Source organism: Leucopleurus acutus (assembly GCF_964270905.1).
Source record: "Leucopleurus acutus genome assembly, chromosome: 15".
Classification (NCBI taxonomy): Eukaryota; Metazoa; Chordata; class Mammalia; order Artiodactyla; family Delphinidae; genus Leucopleurus; species Leucopleurus acutus.
The window spans coordinates 325196-346175 of NC_139157.1; the positions used below are offsets into that span (position 1 = coordinate 325196).

Consider the following 20980-nt stretch of genomic DNA (forward strand, 5'->3'; position numbering starts at 1 on the left):
TTAAATCAAGTAAAGACAACCAGTACTGCCAGCACCACGACCCGTCCCCAGCCACACAGGCCCTTCCTACTTACTGTGTACTCCTAAAGTATATAGTATGTATTCTTTTGCTCAACGTTAGAAGACTCATCCATGTTGATGTGCCTTCGCTCTAGCTGAAGTAGGTTAATTTTTTGCTGTGACACATCCCTCAGTTGCTTTATCCATCCTGCAGTTTATGGACATTTAGCTCATTTCTACTTTGGGGCCGTTAAGAACAATGTTTTATGAACATTCTTACACGTCTTTCTGGCCAGGGTACATACCTCTGCGTGACACTGCTGGGTCATGATGCGTGTGTATTTTCAACTATGCCGAGTAATGCCAATCCCTGTTCGAAATATGGCTGTACCAATTTACGCTCCAATAGAGTCTTCGAGCTTCCGTTGCTCCATAGTTTTGCCAATTTCTTTGTAAGGTCAGACCTTAAAATTTTTATCCATCAAGAGTGATTTCGAATGTTTCCTTGGGAGAGAAAGCCTTTACCTCTCTGTCAGCTCTCTTGGAAGAGCGGGCGCCGGCTACTCACCGGAAGGTTACGGCGCTTGCCTCTAGGACCAATGACCGGCGTGAGACCGAGCGGCCGGAGGCAGCGCCGCGAAGCCGGAAGTGGCGCCATTTCCGGTAGGGGCCGCCATCTCGCCGTGAGACAGCAGGAGCGGAGCAGCGGGATGTTGTCCTCGGTAGCCGCGTACTCGGGCCCGGGGAGAGACCCGGCCATGGAGCCTCACAGCGCCCCGGGCCCTTTGCAGCTGCGCTTTTCGCCCTACGCTTTCAACGGAGGGTAAAGCCCGGAGAGCCGCCGCTTCCTCTTTCTCCCCCCATGTCCCTGCCTAAGGCTGTCGGCATGGCTACCCGGCTTTGCCCCGCCAGCCGCAGGCCTCCCTCTCCGTGGTTGCTCGGTTCGATCTTGTTCCTCAGGGCTTCACCGTACAGGCCGGTCACTGGGTCTCGATGTGGACGGGCAGGTTTGCGTGGACGGGAGGTAGAAATTGATATCTGGGCTCTGCTCTGGAAGAGGTTTAAAAATGGACCTAACCGTTCGTTACTATCTGAACGTGTTTCTCGCGCCAGCAGGCAAGGGGCAGGTTGAGCATCTGAGATGAAAGAGTTAGGATTGATTGGCCGTGTCGTTAGATGTAGTTGTGTCTGTAGCTAAATGAAACTACTTCATCATTTTCTGTTATTTTAAATAGCGGGTAGGATTAGTCGGCCAGACTTAGTTTCATAGATAAGCGTTTATTTTTAAGGGTTAGCGTTAAGTTAAGGAAAAAAAATACTCAGAAGGGGGACCTTTGAATATTGTATTCTTGCGTGTTGCATTCAAGTTGTCTTTTTTTTTTAGTTACCATCTTTACCTTAAATAATACTTTTCCTTGACAGTACACTAAAAGAATCAGGGTTATGGAAAAACACTCTGTTGAGGACTCCTAACAATGAAGAGCTGTATATTTAAGCACTGATTATAGTTTACCGACCAAACTTTGTACTTTAAAATATCCCCGCCCAATTGGAACAAACAGATGGTCCTTTAAGGCAACCAGGTTAATTAATCAGGTCCTTATGGATTTGAAATTTTAATGCAGATTTTCGCGGTATGTTGCAAACAGGGTGGAAGGCTATGATTTTAGCCTTGTTTCTGCCACTAAAGAGCATTGTGGTCTTTGGGTACCCCTCAACTTCTTGAACCCAGATTTCCTTGTCTTTCTTAGCTACTCATATTTTGGCGAGGGGAGAATCAAAAGAGAAGCATTTTGTAAATTGAAAGCAGTTATCTTTTTTAATCCTTATGGTGACTGAGTGTTAGATGGTATATGCCTCAATTTTACAAATGAGCCTGGGCCCTTAGAAGTTAATTTTTTTTTTTTTTAATTTATTTATTTATTTATTTATTTATGGCTGTGTTGGGTCTTCGTTTCTGTGCGAGGGCTTTCTCTAGTTGTGGCGAGTGGGGGCCACTCTTCATTGCGGTGTGCGGGCCTCTCACTGTTGCGGCCGGCCTCTCGTTGTGGAGCACAGGCTCCAGACGCACAGGCTCAGTAGTTGTGGCTCATGGGCCCAGTTGCCTGCATCGGCAGGCAGATTCTCAACCACTGCGCCACCAGGGAAGCCCAGAAGTTAAATTTTTTTAGTCACAGAGCTGGTGTGAAGTTGAGCCCCAGGATTTGAATCCATAGCTGTGTTGCCATGGAGTTTATGTATGCTTTTATTATTGCACTTCTAAATATTTCCTATGACAACTAATGAAGTAGTTATACCACAAGATGCGTTAATAGACCCATTTCATGAGGCAGTTGCAGATTCTATATAAGACTTATAAGGTATTCAGTGTTCATTACTCACTTTTTAACCTTTGTAATCCAGTTACTGCCCTAAAGTTAGTTGCTATGGCTTTTCTCATTATTGAATTACCTTTTCTCAGTCTTCGTTCTTTTTCTTTAATATTTATTCCTGCTGGCTCTTGGGCAGCCTTTGCTTCTACAAAATAAGACTTAGTCCTATGTCTTTTTCTATTCTGACTAAATGTGGTTAAACCCCAATTGATTAGCCTTCACATTTGTCACTGAGTAGTCTCACATGTTTCATTTATGGGAAGATATTCCCAGATCTGTTTCTCCAGTTCTACCTTTCATGAGCCCCTCGATTCTGGCTTCTTAAATTCAACTTTCCACCTGGATTTTCTGCTTTCACTATAACTTAAGATATTAAAACAAAAAGTAGGGCTTCCCTGGTGGCGCAGTGGTTGAGAGTCCGCCTGCCGATCGAGGGGACACGGGTTCGTGCCGCGGTCTGGGAGGATCCCACATGCCGCGGAGTGGCTGGGCCCGTGAGCCATGGCCACTGGGCCTGCGCTTCCGGAGCCCGTGCTCCACAACGGGAGAGGCCATGGCAGTGAGAGGCCCGCGTACCGCAAAAAAGAAAGCAAAAAGCAAACTAATTATTCCTCTTAATCACTTCTCATTTACACGGCTTATAATTAGGCCATCATGCTGCTTGTCAGAGTTTAAAATCTTGGATGTCAAAATTGGCTCTTCCAGCGTCTAACACATTTTGGTAGTTACAAAAACCTGTACAGTTCGTGTGTTTATGTTTTTTGGATATACCTGTTTCTTCCTGTTCACGTTGCTACCTTCCTGCTGCATTAGTCTTATTGAAAGAGTTTCCATCCTAATTTCACATATAGTGTTATTGTCACAGTAGTCTTCTTAAAATTCCACTTTGCAAAAGGAACTTTTCTCATTCTGCTCGTATAACCTTTGATTCCTCACAAAAATTCCTAGATCTGTGCTTTTCCATGTGAGATTTTCTGCTGTTGGATCTGTCCATCACATAAGCCTTATGCCACTTCACTTGTATACACAAAAACGGACACCTGAATAAGTTGTTTGAATGTTTTATTTGAATTATACCAGTTTTCCTTTATTCAGTGTTCATGTTATGTGCAATACCATCCTTTTGTACTTCAGAGTTTTAGTGCCATCCCACCTCGGTAAGAATAATGGCCTAAGTTTTCTGAGCGCTTATGTTCTGTGAGGCACAGTGCAGGTGTTTTATGTGGGTCATGTCGTCTAATTCTCACAGCGACCCTTTAACACAGCAGCTGCTGATATCATCACCTTGAACTTGGATGATTTGCCCAAGGTCACAGAGCTGTTAAGTGGCAGGGGCGGGTTTTGGGTAACTCCAGAGCCCAGGTTCTCAGTGATCATACTCTGCTGCCTCATGCTTACGGCACAAGGATCATAGCTAACACTTTCCTGGAGGACCAGTTATGTGTCAGGCACTGGTATGAGGGGTTAACAATTATTAACTCATTTAATCCTCTAACACCCAAATAAGGTAGCTACTGTTATGATCTCTGATACGCATATGAGGACATTGAGGCCTTGAGAAGTTAAGCAACTTACCCACCATCTCATTACCTGCTAAGCAGGAGAGCCAGACTTAGAACCCAGACGGTCTGCTTTTAGGGCTCATGCTCTAGACCTCCACTAAACTGCTAGCATGAGCCACACAGCCACAAAGGGAAAAGTTTGTTCTTTGTTGGTCCATTTTCCAACAGATATTTGGGTGTCTTCCTGAGTGCAAGACATAATATAAAGACTTGGATATAAAGAAATGAAAAACATTAAGCCTTTGGACTTCCCTGGAGGTCCAGTGGTTAAGACTGTGCACTTCCAATGCAGGGGGCAGGGGTTCCATCTTAGTTCCCTGGTGAGGGAACTAAGATCCCATATGCCGCTTGGCGTGGCCAAAAACTAAAAAATACAAAAATAATTTTACGGGGGTGGGGGTTGGGGGTGTGATGAATTGGGAGATTGGGATTGACATGTATACACTGATGTGTATAAAATGGTTGACTAATAAGAACCTGCTGTATAAAAAAATAAATTTAAAAAATAAACAGTGGGATAGGTTCTTAAAATGAGCAAATATATATATATTTATACATACGTGCTTATGACTTTGATGTGCAAGAGAATATAAATTTTTAAAAAACAGAAAAAATAAATTTTTAAAAAGAAAAGAAAAACACTAATCCTCTCTTCTCTGAGCTCAGATAGCTTGTGTTGTAGCGCCACTGTCTACACCTACCTGCCCTCCCACCCCCCAGCGGGCAGGGCCATGGCCTTTGGCTGTTTTATAGTATCGGTAGATGTTAATTTTTTGATGATGGTGATAATTTAGTGATTTGTTTCTGTTACCTTCTGCTAAGGAACCTTTGCTCTGATTGAGGCTTGTGTTTTTTACGAAGTACTTAATATTTTTTTCCCAGATGACTTGTAGCCCAGGGATCCTTTCCCCTTACCTTTCCTCTTCCATCTGGATCCTGCACTTGCTTACATCTAGTATATTTTATCCCACTCTATGCTGTGGAGCATTCTCATTTTGGGAAAGGTGTTATTACCATCCAGAAGAATTCATTAATTTTCTCTTTTGTCTTTCTTTTCCCCTCAGTACTGTATTGGCAATTGCTGGAGAAGATTTTTCAATTGTTGCTTCTGACACCCGATTGAGTGAGGGGTTTTCAATTCACACACGGGACAGCCCCAAATGTTACAAATTGTAAGTAAATATTTCTAAGGACATATTCTCAGCATGTTGTGATGATTTAATACTGCAGGAGATTTAACTTCTAAATGACTTGTTTCATGAATTTTTTAATTGCCTGTTTGGAGCTTAGCTTGCATTTTTGTTAGGAAATTGTTTTCTAATAATTCAGTATGTAGTCTTCATGATATTTGCCATATCTAGGTACCAACAGTGTTTTTGGTAACTTAAATATTTTTTACTTCAACATCTTATGAAAAATTTCAAATATACGACAAAGGTAGGATAATTTTGTAGTGAACACTCATATACTATCACCTAGATCTTATCAGTATTTTATTATTATTACTTTATCATACATACTTTCATCCTTCTATGCATCCATTAATACGTTGAATTTTTTTCTAATCTGCACCTTAAAAAAGAAGATAACCTGAAACATTCAATTTAACCTTATCGTAAGCAGTTGTAGCCATCGTTCACGGTTTTAATGGGGTGCTTATATTTTTTCTAAAACGTAAGAAAATAAAGGCATGTGTACAGGGGAAGAAAGTCTGCGTAAATTACCTAAATGCATCTTGCATGTTAGCAGTGGTTTGTATTTAACATTTTTAGACACAGTTAAAAGTGGTGGTTACGCCTACGTTAGTCCACGAGATGGTCTTAACCTTGAATTGTAGCAGGAGTGGACTGATGAGGTTCGGGTCCTTTGGGTGGGCCTTGCGGTGCTGCAGGGCATGAGCTAGCCCACATCTTAACCTAAAGAACAGTAAACTTGTCTTCATCTTCCCAGTTCCCTTTCTGTCCACTTCTGTCTTTTGATACCCCTTTCTCTTCTCTGATTTGTACTGTACCCATGCTATAATTTTTTCTTCTAAGTTGTAACTTTTATAATTTGAAAGTAGTAACGTCATAAATAAAATTTAAATACGTGATTTTATATATATTATCCTTGTGCAAGATTCTGCTCATCTTTATAATGTTCTGTTTTAGTTTGTGTGCTGCCTAAGTGAATACCCATTTTTTTTAAAATGAAATTCTTCAGGTATATAGAGACAGAACGTTAATGTGTTCCTGTCACGCATGTTTTGCACTAGACCATACATGCAGTTGAATTGCCTGCGTGCCTCTGATCCCATGCCCTTTGGGGCTGACCTAGAGCCAAGTCTGCCTCTTCCCCACCTGTTTGAGACTTACATTTCCTCTTTATTCTTTGCATAAAAACGCCTCTTCATTTATGTACCTGGATATTTGGCAAAAGCATTTTGAAGCTCAGATTTTGTCCTACCCTCTTGGTCCTGTCAACTCTTCTTAGTAGTATAGGCAGTGAAGCCTTATGGTATACTGGGGGTCTTAGGCTCAGTGCAGTGAGGTTGGGTATAGGGGTGGATCAGGAAATGCTGGTGGTGCCCCTGGAGGTGCCAGTGGTCTCCCCAGCTGGACACGTATGTTTTGTATGAGTCATTCTTATATTTCTGAAAGGAAGGGTATCATGTGGCCTCTGCTGATCATCTCTTGATGAGATTGGTTTGTGTTTCCTTATACATGTCAAGACTTGGGAATTAATTTTTGAGACATAGATGTACCAAGATTTTACCAGTTTCCCTCTGGTGGGCATTTGGGTTGTTTTTGTTTGTTTTGTTTTGGAGAGCCATTAAAATAATACGTATACTTACACACAAGTGAACCCAGAGTATATCTTTGCAAACTTGCATAAGTATATTGACTGGATGAATTTCTGGCAGTGGAATTATTGAGTGAAAATGGTGTGCATTTAAATTTCTACTAGATACTGTCAAACGAGCCTTCTAAAAACTTGCATCAGTGTATCCTCTTTGCCAGTATCTGAGAGTACACATTTCCCACAACATCACCAGCATTAGGCATTATTAGTCTAATAGATTGAAATCATCTCTTATTTAGATTTGAATTTCTGATTGGCATGGAGGTTCTTTTATATGTTTATGGTGACTTGTGTCTCTTTTTATGTGACTTTCATATAAGTTACCCATCTTTCCATTGTGTTTTTTTTTAATTGAGGTATAATTGACATATAATAGTTTCAGGTATACAACATAATGATTCTGTATTTGTATATATTGCAAAATGATCACAATTAGTCTGGTTAATATCTGTTACCACACATAGTTACGACATTTGTTTCCCTGTGGTGAGAACTTCTAAGATCTACTCTCTTAGCAACTTTTAAATACGCAACAGAGGCTTATTAACTGTAGTCACCATGCTGTGTATTACATCCCCATGAGCCATTGTGCTGTTAATGCTTTTCATATTTTTAGGAACCCTTTGTAGAATAAGGAAATTAAAATTAGACTTTGGTTGTATGTACTACAAATACATTTCCTTAGTTCTTTTTTTCTTTTTGGCTATGCCGAGTGGCTTATGGGATCTCAGTTCCCCGACCAGGGATTGAACCTGGGCAACGGCGCTCTTGGTTCTTTTTTAAAACTTTGTTCATTGTATTTTTATAGAAGTTTTAATTTTTTATGTAATAAAATTTGTAAAGCTTTTTCTGTGTGAACATTGGGTTGTATCATATGTAAATTGGCTTGAGTTGTGAGCTAAACTAGCTGCTCACAACTCAACCTAAGGTTGTAAAGAAATTCAGTCATATTCTCCTCAGTCCATTCATAGTTTCATTTATTCTTTTGAGTGAGATGTTGGGATACAGGACCTCCCAACCCCCCCGCCTCCCCCCAAAAAGAGCTAACTAAATAGTTGTCCCATTACCATTTGGTGAATAATGGGAATGGGAGTTTTCAGTTTAAAATTACCCAAGACATGTCTTCCTCTACTGTCAAACCAACTTAGTTTCCTGAAATGTGGTTTTTTTTTTACAGAACAGACAAAACAGTCATTGGATGTAGCGGTTTTCATGGAGACTGTCTTACCCTGACAAAGATTATTGAAGCAAGACTAAAGGTAGATGCCTTTGTATATGTCTGCACTATTGAAAACTAATAACAGTCCTTTAGGTTCTTTTAAGCATATACATCATGACTTGCTCAGAATAGCTGCAGAAGAGCTAGACGTCTAGCAGGTGAAACTAACCTATCCTGGAAATGAAATGATAGTGTTAATGCAGCATCATCAAAGTAGCACAATGTGAAACTACAGCAAGTTCCTTTTGTTAAAATATATGTACAGTATAAAGTAAAGGATTCTCTACCTTTTTTGAGGCAGACTGGGAGGGGTTTCTTCTGAAGACACTCTTCCCTCAAAAATGAAACAAATCAATTTCTGCAGAGGAGGCAAGCTTTTAGACCGAAGCTTGGTCTGGAGCACCGCCAGCTGACATGCTCTCTATATAGCACTGCACTGTTAGCAAGAGCAGGAGAAGAAGGAACAAACCAGCTGTTTGGACCAGAGGCACAACCTGCGCCATTGTTACCTGCCCCTCAACAGGCTTTAGTTGATAGCTAGCTGAGGAAGGAGATTTGATGCAAGGTGGATGAGGGTGGAAGAGACGAAAAGGGTGGTATTCGGAAGAAGTAAGAGAACGAGACAGACTAACCTGTTTTACAGTTTTTAAAGGGCTGACATTGCCTGCATGTCTTTTGTGGGAGCTGGGGAGGCATAAAGAACAAAGGAATGCTGACTTGATGAAAGCAGAGGGCCGTCTGGATTTTGATCATCGCCTGTGTGTATTAGCAGTGTTTGCTGCAAGTAGTTTCAGGGAGAATAGGATAGGTGTAATTTGGACTGTGCTAAAATGGATTTTATCTGTAATAATAACCAGTAACTACTCTCTTCTTAGTTGATAACAGTATAGGGTTGGAGTAGGATTCTCAATCACCATATGTCAATATTCAGAAGTGTAGCTCTGTTTCTTAATCAGTTATAGCCTGCTGACATTTTTTAAACTGCTGATATTTACAGTGTCAATATTATATGCTGTTAATATTCTTACTTAATTTTGTAGGCTACGTGTCGTAATTTTTAATTTAGTAGGTGGTTAAGTCCAGCTGGTACATGAAAAAGTGAGCCGGGTTGGTCGCATTCTGTTTTGCCTATTTGTGATAACCCTTAAGATGATGTGTGATGTCACTGGAGTACGTAATGAATTGTTTAACTGATACTTGCTCTTTGAATGTGTAGAAATGATTTCATTTACTATTTATCAATTGTTAACATTTATTTAAAATCTATTTGTTTTGAAAGCTTTAGTGACTTATATTTATTGATGTATTTGTATGATTCCTACTGCATATTTTATAAATGGCATTTAGAGGACAAAAATAAACATGACATGGAGAGTTGTTAATAAAATAAAACAAGCACAGTGAGTTCAGCTCGGTGTACAGTCCTTGAAATTTTTCTTTCATATATTATTGTGTAAAGGGTGAGCTGAATAAATGTTGGTGCTCGGTTTTGAAATGAAGAATTTTCTTTATAACCGTGGAAAAAATGTTTCTGTGCACTGATTTATCCAGGTAGCTCATTTCTCATCTTTCTTCAGTATTTGTCATTGTTTGATTTTATAGTACTTCTTAGGTTTCTCTTTAGAGATGTTTGCTATGTAGCTGACAAACTGGTGAACTTAAATTTCTTTTATTGGATAATTTGGGATTCCTAAGGATGTAGTAAATCTGAGATTGGCAATCACTGTATAAGATGCTGTTTGGGATACTTCTGTTCTCCATGGTAGATGCTCTAAGGGTCAAGACCACTGCACTGTATTCACACACAGTAAGGGCGCTGCCCTCGCACCTCACAGGTACCTACTCTGCAAAGAGACGGACTTACGTCTGAGTCTGATCAGGAGTTAGCATAGCAGATATCTTCAGCTTTATGAGCCATTTGGTTTCTGTGGCAACTGTTCAACTCTGCCCTTGTGCAAAAGCAGACAGACAATATGTAATGAATGAACGAGACTGTGTTCCAATAAAACTTTATAGAAACAAGTGGTGGTCTGAATTTGGCCCATGGACCTTCCTGACCACTGTCTGTTTGCAGAGTGGAGAGCTGGATTTGGAACATCCTCTCCAGGTCGCCTCATATGCTCTGTTTGTATATATTTGCTCTTGAGTTAGCAGTGCCTGGGATAAGGATGGCATGGAAAGTAGTCTTTAAACCAAAGAGCTGAGGGCAAACTTAGCATTCTTTCCGATAGAAGTGTTTGTAGCCCCCAAAAATGATAGGACATAATAAAGTATTTTATTTTAGTAGTATTGTGTTGTTTGATCATGAAAGAAACAGGTATCCTTTCCCATTTCACCAAGATAGGCTTTCATTCTTTTCAATTTACTGTTCATTGTTCTAGTCTTTAATATATTCTGCCTCTACATGCCTGTTATTTTTGTTAATAATTGCAGATGTACAAACATTCCAATAATAAGGCCATGACGACAGGGGCGATTGCTGCAATGCTGTCTACAATCCTGTATTCTAGGCGCTTTTTCCCCTACTATGTGTACAACATCATCGGGGGACTCGATGAAGAAGGTAGGATGTTTTCTTTCTGGGTGATGAATGGGGTGGCATTTCTTAGATGTGTGTGTGTTTCAAACCAGAGTTGAAAAGAACCGGATACCCTCTTGCCCAGCAACTTCATTTTCTCATAATTAAAGCAGTGAAGAAACTGAAGCTAGGGCTTCCCTGGTGGCGCAGTGGTTGAGAGTCCACCTGCCGATGCAGGGGACACGGGTTCATGCCCCGGTCCGGGAAGATCCCACATGCTGCAGAGCGGCTGGGCCCGTGAGCCATGGCCGCTGAGCCTGCACGTCCGGAGCCTGTGCTCTGCAACGGGAGAGGCCACAACAGGGAGAGGCCTGCGTACCGCCAAAAAAAAAAAAAGAAGGAAAGAAAGAAAGAAACTGAAGCTAAAAGGGAAATCAATGATTATCCAGAGACACACAGCAAGTGGTGTATTAAGTGAATGTTGGGCAGTCAGTTGTTTCACTATTTTCTCAAGATCTTGCATGAATTTGATAGTATATTTAGCATTTTAATCTTACAGAAAGAAACCTGACTTGGAGAAGCTTGGCCTAAGTATGATTCTAAGTAAGACAAACATACTTCAAAAGGTTTTTATGAAAGTAATGTGTTAAAGAAGTGCATTTCCACCAGTATTTTTGGATAATTTTTAAAATCCCTCTTGGATTTTCTGTCAGAGTCATACCAGGAGGGCCAGTGAAAATCAGCATTGTTACTTGACATTTCCATGCTGTTTTTGATCCAAAGCATGGATCAAAGGGCAGCAGTGTTTTTCACCAGGTCTGATTTGAATTGACTTTTAGTTGCTTCCAGAAATCAAATACAGTCTCCCAGGACAGATCTGTGCTGCCTCTTAGAGTAGTCCAGTGTAAAGAAGTTACAGGAATGTCTTGGGTGTCATTGAAACAGTCTGTCTTTCTGAGAGGGAAGGTTTCTGGGTAGGATGGGGTCAGGTTCTTCTCATCTCCGCTCTCGTTTTTACTCCTGTCCGTTCCTGTTCCATGGGTGTTTTCTTTGTTCTCCCTCTCTCTCTTTCTCACCTCTGCCCCTGTATGTGGCCTCTGGGAGCCTTCTGATCATTTTACCTACCATGCTTTATATGTAGACAAATTAGGTTGACACAGTTTTTTCAGGCTTTCAAACTTGCTTGAAAACTAAGAGAAAATATAAAGCACAGAAATGGTACACAGAAATTAATTACACTTAACCTGGGTAATTAAATTCTAGCCACAGGTTAGCTTGCCTTACCCAGCATGCTGGACACTTCTGGTGCCTTTTTTGACTTCAGTTATGTCTGACTTGAATGTCAGGTTAATAAATTCAGATTTTAGCAATATTAATAATAGCTACCATTGAATTTCAGCAGGCCAGACAACGTCCTTTGAGTTTTTCTGAGCGTCAGGCTGATTGGAGAAACCTCGTGTGTGCTGAGCTCGTGTGTGGGCAGAGCTAAGGCTCGGACCTGCTTGACTTCACAGCCCTCTTCTTTGATTTCCAGATTACACTCGCTTGCTTTGGTGGTATTCTCAGGCATTTCTAACCTTTTTTTCCCCCCTCTAATCTTGTCTGGTTTGATTTGGTTTTATTCCTTAGAGGAATTTGTGTGTGTAGTAAAGCAGTCCTTTGCCGCCTTTTTCCGTTTCCCAGGACAGCCTTCAGCTCTCTCACCCGTGCTTTCCTCTTTCTTGGTTTATTTCCTTGTTTGGTGGTGTGCATCTCTAGAGAAATTTCTGAAGAAAGGAATCAGGAGACCTTTTTGAGTCCTTGTTTTTTGAGTCTTTTCTTTATCCTGGTGTTCTGAAAGGTTCCAGCGAGGCTCCTCGCCCAGAGTCTTGGCTCATTTATTTTGTCTCCTCTACTGTTCTCCTCCTCTCCCAACCCTGCCTTCTCCACAGCCACCTGGGTTATGATCCATAGTTCCTCATTTTTTCCCCTGCATGTTGTCCACCTGTTTATTTTTTTGTTCTGCTCTGAAGATTTCCTCAACTTCAATGCCTCATTCTTTACTGAGCTTTCTATTTTTGCCATCATTAATTTCCAAGAGCTTTTTCTTATTTGTTAGCTCCTTTATTTTTAAGTGTCCTGTTACTGCTAGATTTTTTTTGTACTTCTTTGAAGTTTTCTTGTGTTCTCTGCATTTTCTCCAGCTGCTTTTTTTTTTTTTTTTTGCGGTATGCCGGCCTCTCACTGCTGTGGCCTCTCCCGTTGCGGAGCACAGGCTCCGGACGCGCAGGCTCAGCAGCCATGGCTCACGGGCCCAGCCGCTCCGCGGCATGTGGGATCCTCCCGGACCGGGGCACGAACCCATGTCTCCTGCATCGGCAGGCGGACTCTCAACCACTGTGCCACCAGAGAAGCCCCAATTGCTTTTTTTTAATGCATTATTTGATAAGCTTGGAATATGTATACACCCACTGAGACAATGTATTCCTTTTTTAAAATTTTATTTATTTATTTTTATTTTTGGCTGCATTGGGTCTTCGCTGCTGAGCGTGGGCTTTCTCTAGTTGCGGCGAGCGGGGCCCTGCTCTTTTTTTTTTTTTTTTTTGGAGGCCTGCTCTTCATTGTGGTGCGTGGGCTTCTCGTTGTGGCTTCTCTTGTTGTGGAGCACGAGCTCTAGGCGTGCAGGCTTCAGTAGCTGTAGCACTCGGGCTCAGTAGTTGTGGCTCGCGGGCTCTAGAGCGCAGGCTCAGTAGTGGTGGCGCACAGGTTTAGTTGCTCCACGGCATGTGGGAAGAGATCTTCCCGGGCCAGGGATTGAACCCCTGTCCCCTTCATTGGCAGGCAGATTCTTTACTGTGCCACCAGGGAAGCCCTCAGATTGCTTTCTTCATCTTGTTTATTTTTGGCTGCTGCCTTCTACATTGGAGGCTTCCTTCAAATTTCTTTTGAATTTTGGCCGTCCATTTGTACTGAAGATTGATAATCAAAATCTGGTCATAAAGGTCTGCACTGAAGGAGCACATCAGCTCTCCATTTAACACTTCTGTTTTTGTACCTGCCTTTCACCCTATGGTCTATGGGTAAGCCTGGTGCCTCCAAGTCCAGAGCCTCTGCTGAAGTTTTGAGACTTTTTTTTTTTTTTTTTGGCTGCGTTGGGTCTTTGTTGTTGTGCGCAGGCTTTCTCTAGTTGCGGCGAGCAGGGGCTACTCTTGGTTGCGGTGCGTGGGCTTCTCATTGCGTTGTCTTCTCTTGTGGCAGAGCATGGGCTGTAGGTGCGTGGGCTTCAGTAGCTGTGGCTTGTGGGCTCTAGAGCGCAGGCTCAGTAGTTGTGGCACACGGGCTTAGTTGCTCCACGGCATGTGGGATCTTCCCGGACCAGGGCTTGAACCCATGTCCCCTGCATTGGCAGGCGGATTCTTAACCACTGAGCCACCAGGGAAGTCCCTGTTTTGAGATTTTATTTCCTGTCTTTTGTGTTGGTGAAAGTGGGGCTCTGTTCCTATGGAGACCCTCAGGACACTGGGTCAACAGCTGACTTTAGCACACAGTCGACAGCTATCTACTTTGACCTCTGTGCCCTTACCTCTCCAGTTGCAATCATGCCCTCTTGTAAAAAATTTTCCCCAAGTTAATGAGGGCTTTAGTTTTTCTGTAATGAAAACAATAATGCTTACAGAAGTCAAATAGTACTGGAAGATACAAAGATAAAAGTAGTAATCCCCCAAAGCCTGTCCCTAGAGATAATTACTATTCAACTTATAGCGAACATGCTTTTAGATATCTTGGTGTGCATACGTGCTTGTACACTACATAAGTAGGATGTAGTTTATACGTTTTTCTGGGACTGTCCAGTGGATGTATTATCACTGAGGTAGCTTTATGCTGGTGGATAAAGGCATGCATACTGATTCCAGGCTGACATATGGGATAGGGCGGCACCATAGTTTCCCCACCAGTCCTCTGAGGATTATTTAGGTTGTTTCCAGTTTTCTTAATATAAACAATATGACAACTCCTGTACATACAATTTTGTGTATTTCTCCGACCCAGCTTATCTCCCTGGAAAAAATTCCTAGAAGTCGAGCTTCTGGGTCAGAGAATATCTATATGTTTGCATCCTGCTGACACCCTGAGCGTGCCCTTCAGAAACAGTCCTCCTGCACTCCACCAGCAGGGGTGTGAGTACCTTCTTTTGTTTTGGGTTTTTTTGGTTCTGTTTTTGCATCCTAACCAGTCTCAGAATTTTGACACATTCTAGGTCTTTGCCTAGTAAATACTTTGTTATTTTAATTTATATGTATTTTTTGTTTATAGAGGTTGGGTGTCTTCATGTTTATTGCCCTTTGCATTTCTTTGGAGACTGACCCATGTGTTAATCTTTGCTTATTCCCTTATTCGCAGGTCAGTCTTTTCTTACTGATTTATAAGAACAACTGTGTTAACCCTGTGTAACGTGTGTGGCAGATGCCGTGCACGAGCGTTCTTGGTCTCTGACCTTTTGGGATGTGTCTTGAGCTATACAGAAGTTCCTGACTTTCATACAAATCTGTCAGTCTTTTCTTTATGGTATTGAGTGTCTTAACTTTGTTAGAAACGCCTTCCCCATCAAAGGTTTACCTGTGTTTTTTTCTAGGACTTGTCTGGTTTTATTTTATTTTTTACTTTGAAATCATCGCACGTTTTAAGAATTATTTTGATGAGGAAAATCACTTTATACTTACAGCCAAGATTCAGGCCTTCTGCACTCAAGTTACAGATGTCTCTTGCTTTTTCTAAGGGAGTCTTTGAAGCTGTGGTCTTGGGTATATTCTACTCTTGTTTTCCTCAAAGCTGTGTGTGTGGTTTTCTGAGATTGGTTTACCCTTGGGTAAATCTTTCGAGCCTCATTTTACTTGTGGCCTATTGGCCTCATGAGCGATACAGTTGTCCCTTTGGCTTTGTGCCTCATGGCGCTTCTTTATGTGTTGGAGTCAGTGGCTGTGACCTTGTTTCTTGTTCTAAGCCTGCTCCCAGCAGAGCACTTCTCCAGGTTCTTTCAGGTGCTGCCTCCTCAGCCGGGTTAGGGTTAGGGTTATATCTCCGTAATTCTGCGGTGGGAAAAATACACACAGCTAATGTTGGCAGTTGTCCATGGTAGTAAGAAGATTGTCCTTATCTCACATCTCCCAGGGTAACTACTGGAGTGTTTCAGTTATGGCATAATGTGTTTTAAAAATCAGTTGTGTTACTTTTAAGTCATACCTTATAAATGATCCGTGATTTCTCACACTCAGAACACAGTTGTTTTAAAAGGCCTTTTTAAAAATTAGTGACATGTATTCTTTGTAATAAACTCAGTACCAGAGCATATAAAGTGATTCCCTTCTTTTCTTGTCTGTAATCCCACAAAGATGAATAACTACAGTTTACTTATTAATCTTTCCATATGTTTTTGTGTGTATATGTAAATGTGTGTACAGTTTACTTAATGCCTTTAAACAAAAATGGGACTGTACTCTACATAGCACAGAGCTCCTTATTTTACATTGTCCCGTGGATGTGTCCCACAGACCTGTCCTCCTCTTCCTAGTCTGCACATGGCTATGTTGACATATACCATTTTCTGCTAATGGAGTTGGTTGCTTGTAAATTTTTGCTCTGTAAGAGATACAGAAATGATCTTGTACATATTGCTTTGTGTGTTTATGTAAGCATTGCTTGTAGGTAAATCTTAATTCTGTAAGTGAAATTATTACTGGGTCATAGGGTACGTACTTTTTCTCTAGTTGCGGCGAGCGGGGGCTACTCTTCGTTGCGGAGCGCGGGCTTCTCATTGCGGTGGCTTCTCTTGTGGCGGAGCACGGGCTCTAGGCACGTGGGCTTCAGTAATTGTGGCTCACAGGCTCCAGTAATTGTGGCTCGCAGGCTCAGTAGTTGTGGCACTCAGGCTTAGTTGCTCTGCGGCATGTGGGATCTTCCCGGAGCAGGGATTGAACCCATGTCCCCTGCATTGGCAGGCAGATTCTTAACCATTGTGCCAGAGAATTCCAGGGAAGTCCCTGGAATTTCTTCTTAATTAAATTGATTTTTTTATGGTGCTGATGCTAAAGAGTGTGCTTACTATTAGTTTAAAAGTACACAGTAAGTTTTTCATGCTTCTCACATTTAGCACCAGGAAAATCTTACACTTGTGTCTATACTGCAACTACACCAGTTAGATTTTTAGGAATGTTGTGAGGAGTTTGGTGCCGAACTTAGAGCAGGACCTGTGATTGTTAACTAGTGAACCTGTGAGACCACATACATAGTGGGAGCCACGGCGTGGTAATCGGTGATGGTAGCTTGAAGAGAGCATGACGCTCCTGGGGGCAAACGCCTTAGTGGACAGGAGTGGGCAGGTGGGCCTCCGATTGCATTCTGAGGGGAGGGGAGGGGAAGGGCAGACTGCACTTCTTCTGAAATTTTAGCCAAGTTGATAGTCCATTTTGTATCACATTTTGAGTAGATTTATTTTACCACGATTTGGGAATGTGGTCAAGATGCATCCTTATGGAGACTGTTTTCTTCTTTAAGGGAAGGGAGCTGTGTACAGCTTTGATCCGGTGGGTTCCTACCAGAGAGACTCCTTCAAGGCTGGAGGCTCAGCCAGTGCCATGCTGCAGCCCCTGCTTGACAACCAGGTAATAAGACTGCGTCCAGGGGGCGGTGGCATTAACACGAAGTGCCTCCCCTGCATTCTCTTCACCAGCTTGGGGGAGTGCGGAAGTCAGCGCTTTCTTGTAGTTCGCTGCTGAGTTTGCTGGGCTGATTTGCCCCACCCAGCCTTCTTGTCTCTGTTCCACTGGTTCTCCTGCCGCCCCTCCCTTCCACGGCTCCAGCTTCTTCCCTGTTCTCACGGCTTGGAAGGCGCTTCTGTCTACAGTGGTTGGTCCATGTTTTTGGTTCTCCTCCTGCCATTTTTACCTGAAATCATGAAAATGCATTTCTCCCCCAGTCTCATCTCACCGTTTCTGTGTCACCTCGTTTTGTATTCTAATTTCCAAGTATACGTTTAACTTGCCCCCTTTTCTGTACTGCTGGCTGCATTCAGGCTTGCGTGGCATCTTGCCTGGATCATTGTGTTTATTCCCTAACATCCTTTTTGCCTCCAAGCTTACTTCCCTACTTCATCCTCCTTGCTTGTCTAAAATTCGTTACGTAGTATGTAGTTACTTCTGCTTGTTGCTTATCTGCCTCATCTCCTGTCACTCCATATTCCACTCAGATCCTTGAAGTGATGTGACTTCCCATCTCCATCCCTTTGGAGATACCACAGCCTCCATCTGCAATGTTACTCCATCCTTGAACTCGTTTATCCTTTAGCACTCCTCTACTTAGATGTATTTTCTGCTGAAGCCTTTCTTTTCTTCTCCCAGGAGATTTAGTTAGGACAGCTTGGGGCTCTCCTGGCTCTATTTTCTTCTTAGTTTCAGTAGATTCTGTAACGATAGTTTGCTTACATATGTTCACGCCTCTGCTGTGTGCTTCTCAAGAGCAGGGCCTTTGTCTCAGTGGATATTGGCCAGGTGTTAGGTATGTGTAATTCAGCCAGGTCTGGAAATATTTCAGTTGAGGGACATTTGAAGTTTGTGTGATGTACTCATGTTGAACCCTGAGACGTGTGAAAGCTTTGAGGGAGACTGGACTGCCTTTGTATGGTCACATGATGCCTCATCCAAGGTTTCTGTCCCACCAGGTTGGTTTTAAGAACATGCAGAATGTGGAGCATGTCCCACTGTCCTTGGACAGAGCCATGCGGCTTGTGAAAGATGTCTTCATTTCTGCTGCCGAGAGGGACGTGTACACTGGGGACGCACTCAGGATCTGCATCGTGACCAAGGAGGGCATCAGGGAGGAGACTGTGCCTCTGCGGAAGGACTGAGTTCTGTGCCGTTGTCCTTGATTAGTTCAAAACTGGTTAAGTTTGTACCTTGGAACTGTTGGACTGATCTGTTTTATTAAAGAATAAAACCCCAAGCACTTACTTTGTTATGACTTGTTTTCTTCCAGGACAGAACTAGGAAGTAGAGTTTCTTTTTCCTTTCGTTTTCTTCATTCTTCCTGTATTTTTCTGTCATCCAGAGCTATTTTTGTATTTTAAGGATACAAAATCTTTTAGCTTTCATCTATCTGGGAAAGTTCACTGTTTTGATCAGCTTATCGTCTTATGGTAGGTCAGCCCATCTTATGAAGAGAGTGTTTGGAATTTATTTAGTCCACCCAGCTTGCCTTGAAGGGCAGATTACCTTTAAACCACCTCAATTTTATTAAGACATTAATGGATATAAATAGAATATGTTAAGATTTATCATCCCTGGGATTGTTAAACAGTCTGGAATGGCTGTTTTGGAGGAAAATCTTTAAATCAACCAGAATAGAAGAAAACTGTAAAAGCAAATAGCCCTTTAAACGGGCTTTAGCCAGAAATCTGGAATAATTTGTATAAACACTTTGGAAATGTTAAAATTGATACCTAAATTTCGATAGAGTGTTTGCTTTAGAGCTAATGTTAAGTGCACTTTGGCTCCATCAAATGGGATGGGGTCAACATTGGATGTGGGAGTAATTTTCTTGATGTCGAACAAGTCAAATTCTGTGCTACGTAGGGGTGTGATTTGCCTCGCGGCCAATTTTACCGTTGGCCTTCCATGAGGAATTTAAATGATCAAAACCCCGTAGAGGATACATATTTTAAAATTTGCTCGAGAAGTATTTGTTGAATACTCTGTCACAGGCACCAAGGATGCAGTGGTGGCATCTCATTCATTTCTCTTAAAACGTCACAACTGGAAACTGGACTATCCCATCCAGAGTACACATTTGTCGTCTTTATTCTACCAGTTACCCAGAGACACGGAATCAGGAGGATACAGACGGAGATTTATTATTGGTAACTGGCTCACATGGTTGTGGAGGCTGAGGCGTCCCATTTCCTGTGGTCTGCAGCCTTGAGACCCAGGAGAGGGGTGGGGCATGGGTTCCAGTTCGAGTCTGAAGGCCTGAGACCAGGAGAGCCGACGGGGTGAGATCCTGTCCCCAAGGACGAGGGAAGGTGGCAGTCCCAGCTCAACAGGGAGCGAGAATGATTGGGTGATGCCCACCCAAACTGGGGAGGGCAACAACCTCCTCACCCAGAAACCCTCACAGACGCCCGGAAATAATATTTAGCCAAATATCTCGGTACCCTGTCATCCAGTCAAGTCGACATTAAATTAACCATTATATAAGCTACAGGTGTATTTTACTTTTCATTTCAAAGGATTTTCTGTTGATTTGGGGTTCAGTTTTTCACCGCTTAAAGTTATGTATATCGTGCCTAAAATGTTTCTATAAGGTCCTCACCTCCTGAGGTTTCTAGGACCATGTTTCCCCCACCCTCAGGTGCAAATTATTTTAGCATAATATTCCTCTAGACCGTGAACGTGGTCTCATCTGAAGGCCTTGTCCAGAATGTGCTAGATATGGACCCTTCTGGAGCTCCCTCTGACTGCAGTTGCTTGAGTGGCTTTTATAGGTCATTCAATCACAAGTGCTCACCTTAAAAAGGCAACCTTTTAGCACTTTGATAGATCGGAGGTGCCGGCCTTTGAGGTCCTGGTTAGAAAGCTGCCATTACGTTGTGACTTTGCTTTACAGATGAGTTGCATTCCCGCCTGTAGCACAGAATTGAAAGAATCTGATAATATTAGAAATTGTTGGGGGAAAGGAGTACTTACTCTTTGGAGGTATTAGCCATGGCTTTGACTTACACACACACTGAACTGGAATGCTGTGTAGATGTTTGTTTTTTCTTTAATTATCAGAGCAGAAATGCTTTTTTGCAGTCTGCTCGACAGGGCTGCCCAATTGGGGTAGCGCTGGCTCAGAGCTGAGCCTGTGACGGGCAGGGGCTACTCTTGCGCCTCTGAGTTTCACACGCAGCCACGTTGCCTGCTCTAATTGCAAAGACAAATCAGGCTGTGAGACAGTGACTTTGCAAGCCTACTTGAGAGGAACATGAACCACTTAGTAGGAAAATCGTCTTTATTACTAAAATATCTCAGTGATTACCCTGATAGGTTTTCCCACTGCTTTTCTGTACCTGTTACCTAGGAGAGCCCTTCAGTAACGTTTTCTGACTCCAGGGTCTACCATTCCCTTGTTTGTGACTTTCAAGGTGTGACTAGTAGGTCCCCTCTATCAGAATTATGTAGAGCGCTTGTTAAAAATGAATTCCTGGGCCCGCCCCGGACGTATTGTCCTGGTTTCTGGACTAGGCCATGAAAATTTGCATTAGGAAACAAACACCCAATTTGAAAACTCCCTTAACTCTTCAGGCAGGCCCAATCAGAGGAACAACCCTTAGGAGACATATAATGAAGGCTTGATTACAGGTTTGACCTTGTGCCGTTAAGAGGGGCCGGTTAGACGTGTGTGTGCGTGGTGCCAGAGCCTAGTCTACAGTGCAGCCTAGGCTGTTGGGAAGGGACAG

General features: G+C 42.4%; 1 protein-coding gene across 1 annotated transcript; it reads left to right on the forward strand.

Moving 5' to 3' along the window:
* Positions 1-674: 674 nt before the first annotated feature.
* On the forward strand, positions 675-18484 carry PSMB1 (proteasome 20S subunit beta 1). Its single transcript, XM_082855236.1, has 6 exons — positions 675-823; positions 4999-5106; positions 7953-8034; positions 10428-10557; positions 17044-17150; positions 18206-18484. The coding sequence occupies exons 1-6, from the start codon at positions 711-713 to the stop codon at positions 18389-18391; spliced, it is 726 nt and encodes a 241-aa protein (XP_082711362.1). The 5' UTR covers positions 675-710; the 3' UTR covers positions 18392-18484.
* Positions 18485-20980: the final 2496 nt, after the last annotated feature.

Coding starts and splice junctions, on each gene's coding strand:
- PSMB1 (XM_082855236.1), top strand. CDS start 711: ATGTTGTCCTCGGTAGCCGCGTACTCGGGCCCGGGGAGAGACCCGGCC. Junction 824..4,998: donor CCCTACGCTTTCAACGGAGG/GTAAAGCCCGGA, acceptor TTTTCCCCTCAG/TACTGTATTGGCAATTGCTG. Junction 5,107..7,952: donor AGCCCCAAATGTTACAAATT/GTAAGTAAATAT, acceptor TTTTTTTTACAG/AACAGACAAAACAGTCATTG.